A 14,784-nucleotide genomic window follows, 5' to 3' on the forward strand; every position below is an offset into this window, starting at 1 on the left:
GTCTCGGTTCCATCCATCAGTTGTTGATTGGATGTAGAGATGTGGGCGTGGCGCTCAAAAATGAATGCAGCCCTTGCAGAAGGATGTACGTCAGATATTGTATTGGCCACCGGTCACCTTTCTATCGGCTCTAGATACTGGCACTGGTCACTGAAACACGATTTCATATTGCAGAAGACCTTTTACTGTCAAACTTCTGAAAATTTCATAAAGTTCACACAGTCATTGACAGTATATATAGGACTGCTTATGATGCACTTTTGCACGGGGTAGTAAGCTGATCTCAATGTTATAATTTCTATACCTGTTGACATTTCATGCATTTAATCGTATCGTATTTTGGTGACACATCAAGGTTTTTTTTCCAGATGCGTTGTTCAAAATACCTGATGATTTTATTTCACCCCACTAAACTGACACTGTAATTACACTAAAAGTAAACCGGTATGTACAGTACATCCAATAAATACATTCCAATACATTCCAATAAGTTCTTTTGACTGTATACCAAAATGAATGGTTTATTCTCATAATTTGTGACTGGAATGGACACCAAATTAGTCTCCACCATTCACACAGGCTGCAGAGTAGAAAAGGAAAACATACAAACAGGGCTAAACCCAAAAGCGACCACACGCAGGCCGTCGACACAGAATGACGCACCTTTCACAACGAAATACTGCATAACAGTAACTCAACTCTACTTGGACATACAGTGCATCTCATGCCTCTGCCTCGAGAAAATGTTCAGCAGTTTCAGTGCTTTTTCACCAAGATCTGGTAGTTAGAAACTTCACTTGTGAAGTTAGTCTGTGCAACAAATCTTCAACGCTAATAAACTGTGTTATCTGTTAAACAGCACTAAACCAGTCCGTCCCACTTGATAATCTTGTCCGCCTTCTTTTCGGGGAAACTGGAACTGTGGATATATATATATAAAAAATTAAAATAAAATTAAAAAAGCGACAGAGACCAGGTTCCCGTCCTATATCTATAACATGTTTTTCCTGTCTGAAGAAAAAAAAAAAAAAAAGGGAGACTGGATCTCTATGTATCCTGTTTTTAAACCGAAAAAGACAGAAACACGCCACCGACAGCAAGAGAACTGAACTGGGCAGCCTGCTTCACCAAAATCAAATGTTTTTTTTGTTTTTTTTTCTGAATCCAAACTCAGAGGCATATAAGAGAGAGGCTGGTGCGGACACAGAAGAGGCCCGAGCCAACTCAGTCGATGTCCATTTCGGGAAGCTTGGCCTCTGTTTTTTCCGGGGCAGCTTGGCCCTTCTCTGGGTTGCCCGTTTGGGCCTCTGAACCCTCCTGTCCGTTCACAGGGCCATTCTGTTCGGCCGGCGTCTCCTCCTTTGGAGGCTCCACTTTGGGCTTGGGTTTGGTGACGATATGATTGCAAGCAGAATACAGCTCCTGTATAATGATGAAGTCACAGTTAGAAGACTCAGTTCTCAAGAGGACATACAGGTAGTAATGAAACAACAGTGATTTACAGCAGGATCTGCATTTTCATGGGTTTAAATCAAATATTTTTGTTACAAGAGACGATAAAAACAACTTTTTCGAAGTGCTCATTTCCTGGTAAACTTAAATTTACAAAAGTTAACAAGTTTGCGACATCGTTCAGTAACATTTTTGAAAAGCCAAACATACCAGTCTCTTAAATTGTGACACGCAATGAAATTAATTAACTTCATTCTGTAAAGTGTAATCAACTACACAAAAAAGCATTTCGAACATCTCCAGCGTGTTTTATAACACCCCAAAATCAAACATATTCTTTACAGAAAATTTTAAGTTTCTACATTATATATAGGAGTAGGTTATTAGTGGCAGAAATGTACAGTAAAAATCATGCAGTTAGTTACAAATTATACAAACAGACGGTGAACACTGTTAACTGCAATGATTATATGTTGCGATTAAGCAAAATTTGGTAGCATAATACACAACGATTTACATGTAGAGTTTTTTATACACAAACTACAATCATTTTCTGTTCATCTTCTTTCATAATTTTGGCAATAGATGAATTATTAAATGAATGATCTTGAGAGGACTCCCTGCAGTCTTATGCGGTGATTTTTATAAAATGTAGTTTGATCAGTATCTCCTCACTATCTTCAAAGTTTGATCAAATTATTTAATTTGACAAAAACAATTTACAACTACCCCTTAGCAGCTTTTGAGCCATAAGGATAATCAAAATACTGGTGAAGTTTGTACCTTTGTTTTGGCCTGAATCTCGTGGGCTTTAACCACAGGGTCCTGACTGAGACTCTGTTTGCTCTGCAGGTTCATTGTGTTGTTCATCCAGGTCATGGTTTCATTCACCTGCTTTTCCACCTTCATCATCTCCAGCTCTTCCAAATGATCATACAGCTCATCCTAAGTTAAGAGATGACAGAAATGTGATTCATCCATTCTCTAATGTATAAAAGGCTATATAAATAAATGTGCCTTGACTTAATGAGCGACTACCTTGGCCTTATAAGCCTCGACGACCTTCATGTACTGCTGGATTTGCCTTCCGAGCTCATCCAGTGCTTTTGGCCGCTCCTCTGCCTCCATGTATCGGTTTTGAATCGGCTCTCCCAGTTTCTAGGACCAAACGATTTTGGTTGTTCATTTTTTCATTCTTTTTAAATGGGCAACAGTTTCAAATTTCAACAAATCAGTAACACATCTCATCTACCTTCAACTCGGCCAGTTTATCGATGTACACCTGCTTCTGCTGGTCCTCTCCGTCTTCATACAACCAGTTTTCAGTGTCCTCCAGTTTCAAGGAGAAAGCATCTCGATCCTGCATTGAAAGACGTTGCTTAATAAAAACCATCACTTGGAAGCATAGCTATCTTTATGAATGAAAGCAAATACACGTTAGACACTCACAGCCTCGCTGACAAAGTTCTCCAGCAATCCGTGCAGTTTGTCTCTCATTTCATAAACATATTCCTCAACATAGTTCTTGGCATCGTTTCTTTCTTTCTCCAGCTTATCCTGCATAATCATCTTCCCCTACAGGCAAGAAAACACAACGTCAGAAATATATTCTAAATGACAATTCGTCTGTGTCTGTTAAAGCTTTGACAAAGCCCTGCCGGATCATGCAAATCAGCGTTTCAAATATAGTCATCACATTTTGAAATATGTTCAAAAGGCTGATTCATCCAGTAATGAAACAAGTGAAGTATTTGAGTGTATTACTCATTCAAACCAATTTTTTCTTAAATATTTAATTCAAAATTTTTAAATAGACTGCAGCCATTAATAAGTAAATTACACATTATTTTGTTGATCTCTGTTTGAAACCAGAAAATTGTGCAGCTCTAGCTTCTCCTGCAGAACACGAATCAGAGAAAGTGATCGCTGTGGTGTAGTTGAAGTGCTTTGCACACTGTGATGTACCTCATTCTCCATGAACAGATTGAGCGTTTCACCGGCCAGCTGCCAGAGCAGGCTGTTCTCGATGGGAAGATCCACCATCTTTGTCTTCACTTTGGCTTTCTTGGCTTGAGGAGGTTCATTCTTCTTCTCCTCCTGTTTGTTGTCTTCTGCTGAAGTCTAAAAGTCATTATAGTCACAGTGAATTTCCCATTTTCCATTGCAAACATTAGGTGTTGTAGAGTAGTGGTGGGTTATGGGTTTCAAGGGGAAAAAATGCTCCCATATCTTTGTTATTGATGTCAAATTGTGTTTTACCATTAAACAGGTGAAGTGATGCAGTAATCTAATGCATTATGTGTCTGTTTAATCAATCGCATGACTCTTATTATACTGTATATTTTGGACCCATGCAGTTCACTTTTGGTCCCGTGTTGGGTTGCCAATGCAAAATTCAGGTTTGCTCTAACATAAGCATGGTATAATATTCACGTGAGGGCACATAAAATCAAAAATGCAATTTTTAAAAAGCATTGTACAGCTTATATGTCCTTTTTTTCTCTCTCTATTTCTTTTGCATTAGTTTTATATTTCATATCAATAAAATAAAAATAATAAAAGCATGCAGTCTGTCAACAGGAATGAACCTTGGCTATTTTTAGATGTACCACAAGCAGGCTGCAATTGGAAATGCATGCTTTTCAATCCATTTGTATTTTGTTGAAATGTTGTATATCTGGTGTTGGTGTGCCAGTGTATTCACACACCTCCATGTCTTCAGTGTCTGATTTCTTGTCTGCGTGTTCTTTCTGATCATCACCTTGAGCCTTCTGTACGTCTTGATCCACTTGCATCTTGTTCTTTAAGGAGCAAATATAATGAATGTTCACAGAGTCTCATAAATGACTTTGGTCACAAACACACTCCAAACTTCTCGTTGAACATGTGTATGGAACAAAGAGGAGCTCCTACTAACCCAAACTCACAATCATTTTGAATGATCTTATAAACTTTTGTTTTTGCATCTCACAAGTGTAAATGTATGGAAGCTTATTTCCACCACAGAATATAAAGTAAATAAAAACAGTAATTGCGACTTTTTAGGCTCTGTGCCCAGTGGATGCCCTGATGTCATGGGATAGACAAAACCATTAGGGATGACTTTACCTCTTCGTCTTTGGCTGGAGTGTCCATTTCCATGGGTTCCTCTCCCTCCGCAGATTTCACAACCTCCACCAGGGAGGCGCTGGACACACTGAAGACCCCGTGCACATTCACACGCACCTTCACCTTCAACTTGGAGCTCTCGCCGGACGGCTGAGGCACCACCTTCTGGATCTTAAACTGGCCTGTGGACAGGCAAAAATGAATCAATTAATCATAATCATGATTTCTGCTTTTCTCGATTAAGCATAATTGCCTGTGAAACTGGCTCGCTGGTTTAATTTTCATTTGACACTTCCATTATCTTGCATTGGTATTGAGCCTCTGGTACTGAGGTCGCCAGATGTCAAAAGATCAAACCCTCAAAAATGTATCCAGTCTCTTAGATGGATACTTTTTCTGCCCAGTGTTTTACTTAATCTTCCAAACCTGGCAACCATGCTGAAAATAGTGACAAACAAGTATGTTATGGAGGAAATAAATATATGGAGTTTAGTGATCTCTACTGTGATTCGTTCACAGGGTGCTGTTTGCGGAGACTAAATCTGTGAGCAGACCTTCTTAGTGATAAACAAATATAAATAAATAAAAATATATACACATATATATATATACACAGGTGCATCTCAAAAAATTAACTGGAAGGGAGAAATTGGGTAGGAAAAGATTGGGTTAAGAATACACAAATTAATACATTTTGATTGAAGAAAAGAAAAGAAAAGAAAAGAAAAGAAAAGAAGTCAAGTGAATAATGTGCTCTAAATGCCCAAAGTAAGATCAGGAGCTTGAGAAAAAAAAAGTATTGAATGTTAAAAAAAATAAATAAATCTGATTTCATGTCACCTTTGATTTATAAGAGCAGAGCTGTCATGTGAATGAATTTCAGTGTAACTTTAAGGCAGACCACAATAAAATGCACATCTATTCCACAGTCCTGTTACACATGTACAAGTGCACATGCTGTGAAATAAAATGCAACCCATTTGTTTGTTTTCACACTTTATTAGAGTAAAACATTTAAACTCTGAATATTATTTGTTTGTTTGCGGACATGTGTAGACTAGTACTTAGTGCTAAGCAAAAGCAAAGAGGCATTCCCAACATACCTATGGTAGGATCAGTATACGGCAGCTCTTTGGGATTGTTGTAGTAGGCCTCCAAAGAGAAAGGCTCCCTCCGGTAGAAAGTCAACACTTTAGAGAAGGGTGCAGCATGGTTCTTCGGGAAAACTTCACAATCACTGCAGAGCAAGACATAATGTGACTATTAAAAGAGTGAACCAAGAGAGTTAATCATGACACACAAAGAACCAAGAACGCACCTGACGCCTTCGTCAGCCGCTGAGGTCCACTTCAGAGAGATGGGGTAGGGAACCACGTCTGTGATGGAGAACTCACGCACTTTGAAGGCGGGCGACAGGATTGCGCACTGAGGAACAATAAAGATTTGTTTGCAACACATTATGAGTTACAAGTTATTATGAGAAGCAGCAGAAAAATGAGCTCTGTATGCAAAGCAATATTAAAGAACTGGTGGAACAAATGATCACAGAAGTCATTATCATCACAATTCTGTGGATAAAGAATCACACCTATGAAATCCATTTTATTTTTTAACAAAATTCATTTTTCTGGATTCTATTTTAATGGTTAAATAAAAATTTTATTATTTAAAAAGCACATCATTTAAGTTTAACCTTTCCTGTTCTTTTGTCTCACATAATTAACAGCGAAAATATGTTTCCATTAAAATAAAGTTACTTTATCATGAAATAACATAATACATATTTTTATAAAAAAAAACATTCATAAACTCTATTTGGAATTAATAAGGAGCAATAAATAAATACCAAAAAAAAAAAAAAAAATAAAGAAATTATATTTATTTATTATGATTGACTTTATTTGGCAAGAACTCAAATGATATAATATAGTAAATATTATGTAAAAAATATTAATTAAATTACTTCAATTGCTATACATTATGATTGCTACCTTTAATATCACATTCATATGGTCATATGACATTGCTACATTATTTTGTGTATTTGTTGTAATGCAATGTGTTTACATGGTTTAAGGTCCAATAAACATTATTTTCCACATACCATCCTCTCTGCTAGTGTTGTCAAAAGACCCGGTACTTCGGTACCAAGTCGGTACTAAAAAAGTGAAAACGTCACGGTACCAGGTTTTTTTAAGTACCGGTGGTACCGAGTACCCGGTCAACCCGGTTCTTGACGCGTACTGCCCTATGATTTCTGCGATGCAGAAAACGCGGACGGAATCTCGGAATCCAGTTATAAAAACGGAATTTACAGTTTAGCACGGAATGCCACGGAATTTGTCAAAGTTTGGATGAATTAATCAAAAGTAGGTAATTGCACTTAAATCAAATCGCGACGTGGACTAGTATCTGTAAATATTAAGCTGCAAAAGTCGATTCAAATATGAATCCCGCATGTTCTGCGAGTCTCTGTGTGAGTGAGTGAATGAATGGCAGAGACGCGCGGTTTTTTCTTTTTTTTACTACATACACTGAAGCGCGCCTGACGCTTGCGGTGATTCATCATCTGCCGTCTCAATGAGGACATAAATACATAAACAACATCTACAGAACTGCTCTGAGAGTCCCCTTGCGAGCATTTTACTGTTTCATTGAGTAAAACCAGCGTCATATCATATAGCTACACAGAAATGTAAAGGTATTCACGGCAACCCGTCAAAATAAAAGTTCATCTTAAAGACATTGTGCCAGAAATATAATTTTATATATATATTATTTTTATTTAATTTTTTTTTTTAAGTTGTCACACAATATTTCTTCCATATTTTAATTTTAATAGTAAATCCCCTTTATTTACCAAAACAATACAATGTGTTTAAATTTAATTAATTAAAAGACAAATTAAATTTGGGTGAAACTTGTTTACTGTTTTTCATACTTTTGTTATTTGCAGAAAAACTTGAAACACAATTTAAATAAAGTATAAAGAATGGGATTGATTTTTTTACATTTTTATTTTTGTTTGACTTTATTAAAAATAGTATGTTTTTTTTCAATTAGCATGTGGTACCGAAATTGGTACCGAGAACCGTGGATTTTGACTGGTATCGGTACCGAATACTGAAATTTTGGTACCGTGACAACACTACTCTCTGCCCCACTTTTCTGAATCGTGTCGATTTTTACAAAGAACAGCGAGATGTGCTCTGATTGGCCAGCTATCCAGTGTGTTGTGATTGGCTGAATACCTCAAGCGTGTGATGGAAATGTTACGCCATTCACCATATTTAGAAACACACAGCGTTTCCATGACATGGTGGCGGCGGCAGCAATACTACAGCGAGAATAAAAGCTATGTATACATTTGGGCGGTGTTTTGCAAATCTTCCCACACGGTGACGTAGATTTGTGGGGAGTGATTAAATGAGGCATTTTAGTAAGGCGTGGACAAGTCTTAACTTTTAAAAAGAATCTCTCTTTGGGTTTGAGACTTTAATCTTTGCGACTTTATGGATCTCATCTACGTAACACTCCAAAGGAAAACATGAAATCGCATCATATGACCCCTTTAATTAGTGTGATATATATCCACTTCATATCAGCCATGGGCCACCCTGCTCTCTAAGATGTTGGCATCGGCCATTAAATGAAGTTCATGTCCAAGAACTAACCTGCAGTGCACATCCTCTGGCCACAGCCTCGTCCGCGTTCAACGTCGTGCTCAACTCCTTCCCGAAAAATTTGCTGATTCTCTCTTTGATGGCTGGAATCCTGGAGGCGCCGCCTATGATCTCCACTGCATAGATGTCGTCTTTCTTCATTCCTGGTTATAGGAGGGAAAAAACACCACTGCTGTTGCATCGCTGCTTGATGGGAAAGGCACGCAGCTAAAAGCAAAAGCGCTTGTTGTACTCACTGGTCTGTTCCATGATGCTGCGCAGCGGAGCCTCCACCTTGGCCAGCAGCTCTGCACAGAACTCCTCAAACTTGGCTCTGGAACAAGAGAGTCATCAAGATATTATTAGACGTGGCATTTTAACCAATTAACCCGCTGACATCATAATGCACAAACATTTCCCCGTCACAGCTCAGTGCTTAATTTACGCCGCTGACATCGAGCGCCCAGTTTAGCTGTGGCATGCGGTTACTGACCTGTTGAGCTTGCCGGAGACGTCGATGTCATTCATAAAGCATTCGATGTTGAGCGGCAAGTCTGAGGAGTTGGCACTCATGAGTTTCTTCAGTTTCTCGCACTCCTGGTAGAGCCGCACCAGAGCGCGGGGCTTCGATCGCACGTCCAGCTTGTACTTCTGCGCAAATTCCTCACAGAAGTACTTGACCAGCACCTCATCGAAGTCTTTACCACCCAGCTCCGGGTCAAACGCAGAACCCAGAACCTACGTTAATCAGTCGACCAAAAAATTAAAAAAGCAGCATTTGTCTACATAAAAATATAAACATTAGAAAAATTAATGGTGTTTAGAAAGTCATACATAATACAGTCGAGATGCCTGTGTAGTCCAATATTTAAACACACACACTGTGTAACACACAAAATTATGTGTGTGTGACATGTATTAACAGAATCATGTTTCAGTGAATAGGTTATGTGTTGGTTCACACAGCACATTAAGATTACACAAAATCAGTTTTTACTGCGATAAAAGTCCAAATCTGTGAACATTCGCAGGACCGAAGGTGCCAGAATAAACATGAAGCGCATGTCAAAAGCTGTCAACCGTGTCGTCATCAGAGCTCGTGCAGCCTGCTGAGCCAGCTCTCAAATCATTTTTATAGTAATTACACCTCAAAGCTATTCTCTGAAATCTCTTTTTTCCTCTAAATTTATAAAAGCATATAGAAAATGAAACTATAGTTGATCTCACTAATCAACTTGTCAAGTCGCTGGGGTATATTTGTAGCAATAGCCAAAAATACATTGTATGGATCAAAATGATAGATTTTTCTTTTATGCCAAAAATCATTAGGATATTAAGTAAAGATCATGTTCCATGAAGATATTTTATACATTTCTTACTGTAAATATCAAAAATGAAGTTTTGATATTAGTAATATGCATTGCTAAGAACTTCATTTGAACAACTTTAAAGGTGATTTTCTCAATATTTAGATTTTTTTTTTTGCACCCTCAGATTCCAGATTTTCAAATAGTTGTATCTCAGCCAAATATTGTCCGATCCTAACAAACCATACATCAATGGAAAGCTTTCAGATAATGTATAAATCTCAATTTCGAAAAACTGACACTTAAGACTGGTTTTGTGGTCCAGGGTCACATATATACATCATTATAGTTTGTTAATGTTTTAAAGTTTTATTTTTATACTTTTTATTTTTTTATTTTAATGTTAGTACATTGTTTTTGTAATTTTGTTATGTGCTTTTAATTTATTTTAGTTTTAGTTTCTGTTTAGCTTTAGGGTTTTTTTTCTTCCCCCAGTTAGTTATTTTAGTGCTTCAACTTAAAATAAATGAATAAATAAATAAATAAATAAAATCGGTTTAGGCAACTAACTGAAATACGTTTTTCCATCTAATATTTTTTACTTTATTGTAGGTTTATTTCAATTAACAAACATGTTGTAATAGTTAAAAATTTAGTTAACAGTAATAACCTAACCCTGCCCTGAATATTAATGTTTTGACAATTAAGAAATGGCACCATAATGTGCATAATAAAGTATGTGGAGAGAAAAGCCTCACCTTCAGCTTCCCCTTGTTAAAGGCACACACAGAGACCTGGTAAGCAGCATGGCCAATATCCACAAACACCACAATCCTGGGCTTCTCCTCAGGAGCAGGCAGGTCCTGTTTGTAGATCCCATACGCCAGTGCAACTACAATTACAGTTCACACGTGAACACATTAATCTCTTAAAACTAAACGTGGAGTTAGAGTCATATGGAAACACTTATTTGCTTGTATTTTTAATGTTTTGGGAGCCCAAAGCTGTACAATCCATATCCGTTTTGTTGGAAAAGGAAAAGCTCAAATATTCAGCATATCTTTTTCTTTGTGTTCCACAGAATTAATAGAGGTCTGGCATGACATGAAAGTGAGAATATGACATGATACATCTGGCATAAACAATGACAGAAGTTACATTTTTGGGTGAACTAAATCCTGTAAGTATTGTAAGTATTTCACCTGCTGTGGTGTCATTCATGAGTCGGAGGCAGTTAAGGCCTGCGATCTGTGCAGCATCCATGACTGATCTTCTCTCGGTATCAGTAAAGAAGCTGGGAACCTATGCAAGAGCGTGAGAACACAAAAACAATAACTACTCACATTCATTACACAGTAACTACAACAGCTAAACACTCAAGACTTGAATAATAATGCGATATTCTGAAAATAACGCTGATGTGAGGTGAAGGTAGTGACATTTGTCATAAATTAAGTCAAATGTATTCAAAGCACCTTTACATATAATCAATATTATTATATATAATATCTTAATATCTTCACACCTTATGGTTGCATTTAGCAGATTTAGATTTGCTAGTATATATCATCTTACGTGAGTATACTTTGTATATGTACATATTCATATATCCTATTTTAAATTACATTTGAGACTACATATACACACACAAACATATATATATATATATATATATATACACATACATACATTTGTGTGTGTGTGTGTGTATAATAAAAATATATAAATATATGTACACACGCATTGCTTTACAAAAGTGTAATGCATGCACACAGTACGATAGTATTATGTACTATATCTCTTACTTTTAATATATGGACAATAATAGAGTTTAGATTTCTGGCAATAAAACAATCAAGAATTTTAAAAATCTACCAATAGTCCTGGAGTTTCAGTAAACCCTGTTTACACCATACCATTACTTTTGGTATTCTGAAATATTTGGTATATCTGCCATGCAATCGTGCATATACTGTATATGACGACATTATTGAAGGCCTCATTTATCACAGCTCTTTGCATTTTACAGATGCATTATGCAGTTGTAGTGAATATTTCAAGTATACTTAGAGAGAACAGGCGTACAGAGATGACGCAGTCCGCCACAGGTTTTTTGAGGGCAGCTTCAGCGGTCTCCTTCAGTTTGGTCAGCAGCATGGCAGTGACCTGCTCAATGCTGAACACCTTCTCCTCCTCCATATACATGACCTGTGTGGACGGACGGCATAAAGCACTGTGAAATAGCCACATCTGAATCACACAACTGAACACAGCAGCTGTTAAAACATGCACGTGTCTATTCGACCCGATCACTGCTGCTTAATTAGTCTTACCTTAATACCAGTGGTTCCAGTCGGCATCTGAGCGAGATCAAAGACCAGGCCGGACTTTGTCGCCTGAATATACGGGTCGCTGAACGCCCTGCCATGGAATCGCTTAAAACCCTGCACAGTGTTCTTGCAGTTTGTGACCACCTTGTTGTGAGAACAGAAAGTACCATTACAACTTCTCTCCATACATGCAACGCATTTCTCACTTATTTCAAATAAATAAACATTTACCTGGGTTTTGGCGGCTGCCCCTATCGATCGATTACGAGGACCGAATGACACGAATGAACTGAAAAGGACACATCATCATTACACATCAATTTAAAATGATCTTAATAAATCATTATTCTAGAAACTTTAACTTCATGCTCCTTAAAAGAATGGCTCACCACAAAGTTTACACACTCTCAGACCATCCAAGATGTAGATGAGTTTGTTTCTTCATCAGATTTTAGAGAAACGTAGCATTGGATGCTCTGCAGTGAATGGGTGCCGTCAGAATGAAAGTCCTCTAAACAGCTGATAAAATAATCCACACCACTCCAGTCCATCAGTTAATGTCTTGTGTAGTAAAAAATGGCATGTTTGTAAGAAACAAATCCATCATTTAGGCATTTTAACTTCAAACCGTTGCACCAAAAGTCAATTTTATGGATTATGGACTTGTATGTTGAAGTTAAACATATCTTAATGATTAATTTGTTTATTACAAACATGCAGATTTTCACTTCTGAAGACATTAACTGATGGACTGAAGTCGTGTGGATTATTGTGATGTTTTTATCAGACTCCTATTCTGACGGCACCCATTCACTGCAGAGCATCCATTGGTGAGCAAGTGACGCAATGCTACATTTCTCCAAACCTGATGAAGAAACAAACTCATCTACATCTTGGACGGCCTGAGGGTGGGGACATATTCACAATATTTTTAGTCTTTGAGTGAACTATCCCTTTAACTAGTACTAGCCTAGGGCTTCTACCTATCCCTTTTCGAACGGTTGAGTATGATGTCAAAATAATTTTCTCATTGATTTTGTATCACTTTTTTGCATTAATTTTATTTTGTGTTTTTTTTTTTTTACTGTTTGAAATAAAATTTTATTCATTCATACTCTTTCATTAGACTGGCATATCATCATTTTAAAGTAAACACATTTTTTAAAGCATTTTAATAAAGTAATAACACGAAGCATTCTCTAATATACAACATCACTATTATTAAAATTCCCAAAAACCATTTTATAACTATTAAAATCAAGTTAACGAAATGCCTGAGATCTGTGTTTTTGAGATTCATAACCTTTTGAGGTTCTGCTCAGTGGATTATTTACAGCAGGAAAGCATCTACGACAATGTAGTAATCCAACGTAAATTACACTGATTTACCTCAGATTCGCAAGACATTTCCTGGGTGCACCAGAAAGAAACTATCATTTAACATCAGTTAATATTTTAAACAACACGTCATGTATATGCTTAAGTGATATACTTGAATAACAATAAGTAGAAATGTGTAATAAACGGCTATGTTTGTCGGGTTTCCGAGCGGCCTTATTATAATGTGCTAGAATGTTCCTGCGGCCGCCGGCGTGACGTCACAGCAGCGCGAGCCACGCTGTAGCATGCAGCTAACCGCTCTCCCTAATCACTACTCTCTCATCACAATGAAAAACCGCTGCCAAATACACCCTACAGAAATATCCATCATCCTAATCGAAGCTGCAAGGCAGAGCATCATAATCACAGGCAATTGTAATCTGATGCTACAGCAAGGGGAGCATGTCTTCACTAGTTCTACATGATTTAGATCAAATTCACGTTCCGCGCTTCTTAGTTTTGATGTCAGCGCGTGAACGGATTGTGACAGGTCCATTTTACGATACATGCGGTCTCTGAAAAAAGATCAAGAGTAAAGCAGAACGAAAGTATTTGACTTACGGTGTACATCGGTCGCTGTATTCGTTCGCTACGGTCTCTATCCCACCGGCCCTGGCCACAGCAACATAACAGCTCTGGAAGCCCACATCAAATCCCACCACTGACATCTTCACAATTACAGTCCGGCTAAAATACTGAATACTAGCAAGAAGTGTCTTTTTAAAAAATATATATAACGGTCACGGAGAAGCGCGGTTGAGGTTGGTATTCCTAAAAGTCGTGTTTAACGCGATTTCATAGTTGTCGATTGTCCATTGACTAAGTTGATGCAGACCGGCTGACTGCTACGAGCAACGGGTAAAAGCTGGACGAGTTCACGCCGGAGTCAACGGTTTTATCGCGAGAGTTCGAGAGTTCTAGATGACTCTGGCGCTTTCCGTGAGTGACGGCGCCATGACGACAAATCCAGCCAATCGAAAGCGATAGACGCGTTACATTTTTGTGTAATCCAAACTCAATCTGGAATTTTAGGTGGTCTTCCTTTCCTATTGATCTGTAATTATAATATTGCTTTTAGAAATTAAATTTCATTACTTGCATGGTCATTCATCTTTGAGCACAATTTCTCATACTCATTCATTTCAAGGCCTATATAAGAGAAAATCTTTGTTTTTCAGTAATTGGTTTGAGAAACATATTTTGATAGTTTCCCAGTTATTTAACTCAGAAGGTCTTATTTTAAGTTACGAAGCCTAAATTCGATTTTGCTTTTAAGGGACTCTGTTAGATCACCCAGCACTTTACCTACGTCTTTAGACCCTTTTGAAACACTGGGAAAATGATGCTTTTTGTCAAATCCTTCATCACGTAACGCTTTTTCAAAAGGAGCTTGTAACAACTGTTGTTGATCATATTGATTGGAAAAAAGAATGCACTCTGTTTTCGAAATACATAATAACTAACAAGGTTAGAGACATCTCATTCAAATTACTACACAGATTTTAAAGTGTTTTTGAAAAGGTTCAAATCAGATATAGATACAAG

At 37.4% G+C, this 14,784-nt stretch overlaps 1 protein-coding gene across 1 annotated transcript; it reads right to left on the reverse strand.

Annotated features, from left to right (window-relative positions):
* Nucleotides 1-487: 487 nt before the first annotated feature.
* Nucleotides 488-14,138, reverse strand: hspa4a (heat shock protein 4a). Its single transcript, XM_058758306.1, has 19 exons — nt 13,801-14,138; nt 12,091-12,148; nt 11,863-12,003; nt 11,615-11,737; nt 10,732-10,831; nt 10,288-10,421; nt 8,716-8,960; nt 8,480-8,556; nt 8,235-8,386; nt 5,879-5,985; nt 5,664-5,797; nt 4,561-4,742; nt 4,161-4,253; nt 3,418-3,573; nt 2,902-3,027; nt 2,705-2,812; nt 2,491-2,610; nt 2,236-2,397; nt 488-1,422 (listed from the first exon to the last, which is right to left on the reverse strand). The coding sequence occupies exons 1-19, from the start codon at nt 13,905-13,907 to the stop codon at nt 1,225-1,227; spliced, it is 2,523 nt and encodes an 840-aa protein (XP_058614289.1). The 5' UTR covers nt 13,908-14,138; the 3' UTR covers nt 488-1,224.
* Nucleotides 14,139-14,784: the final 646 nt, after the last annotated feature.

This window comes from Onychostoma macrolepis, chromosome 21 (assembly GCF_012432095.1).
Source record: "Onychostoma macrolepis isolate SWU-2019 chromosome 21, ASM1243209v1, whole genome shotgun sequence".
In the NCBI taxonomy this organism is placed as follows: domain Eukaryota; kingdom Metazoa; phylum Chordata; class Actinopteri; order Cypriniformes; family Cyprinidae; genus Onychostoma; species Onychostoma macrolepis.

Bases quoted from the DNA above. Each gene is read 5' to 3' on its own strand.
- hspa4a (XM_058758306.1), bottom strand. From the start codon at position 13,907: ATGTCAGTGGTGGGATTTGATGTGGGCTTCCAGAGCTGTTATGTTGCT. The intron at 12,149-13,800 runs GTAAGTCAAATA...TGTCCTTTTCAG, and splicing joins TACAGCGACCGATGTACACC to TTCATTCGTGTCATTCGGTC. The intron at 5,798-5,878 runs GTGCGTTCTTGG...CTTGCTCTGCAG, and splicing joins GCGGCTGACGAAGGCGTCAG to TGATTGTGAAGTTTTCCCGA.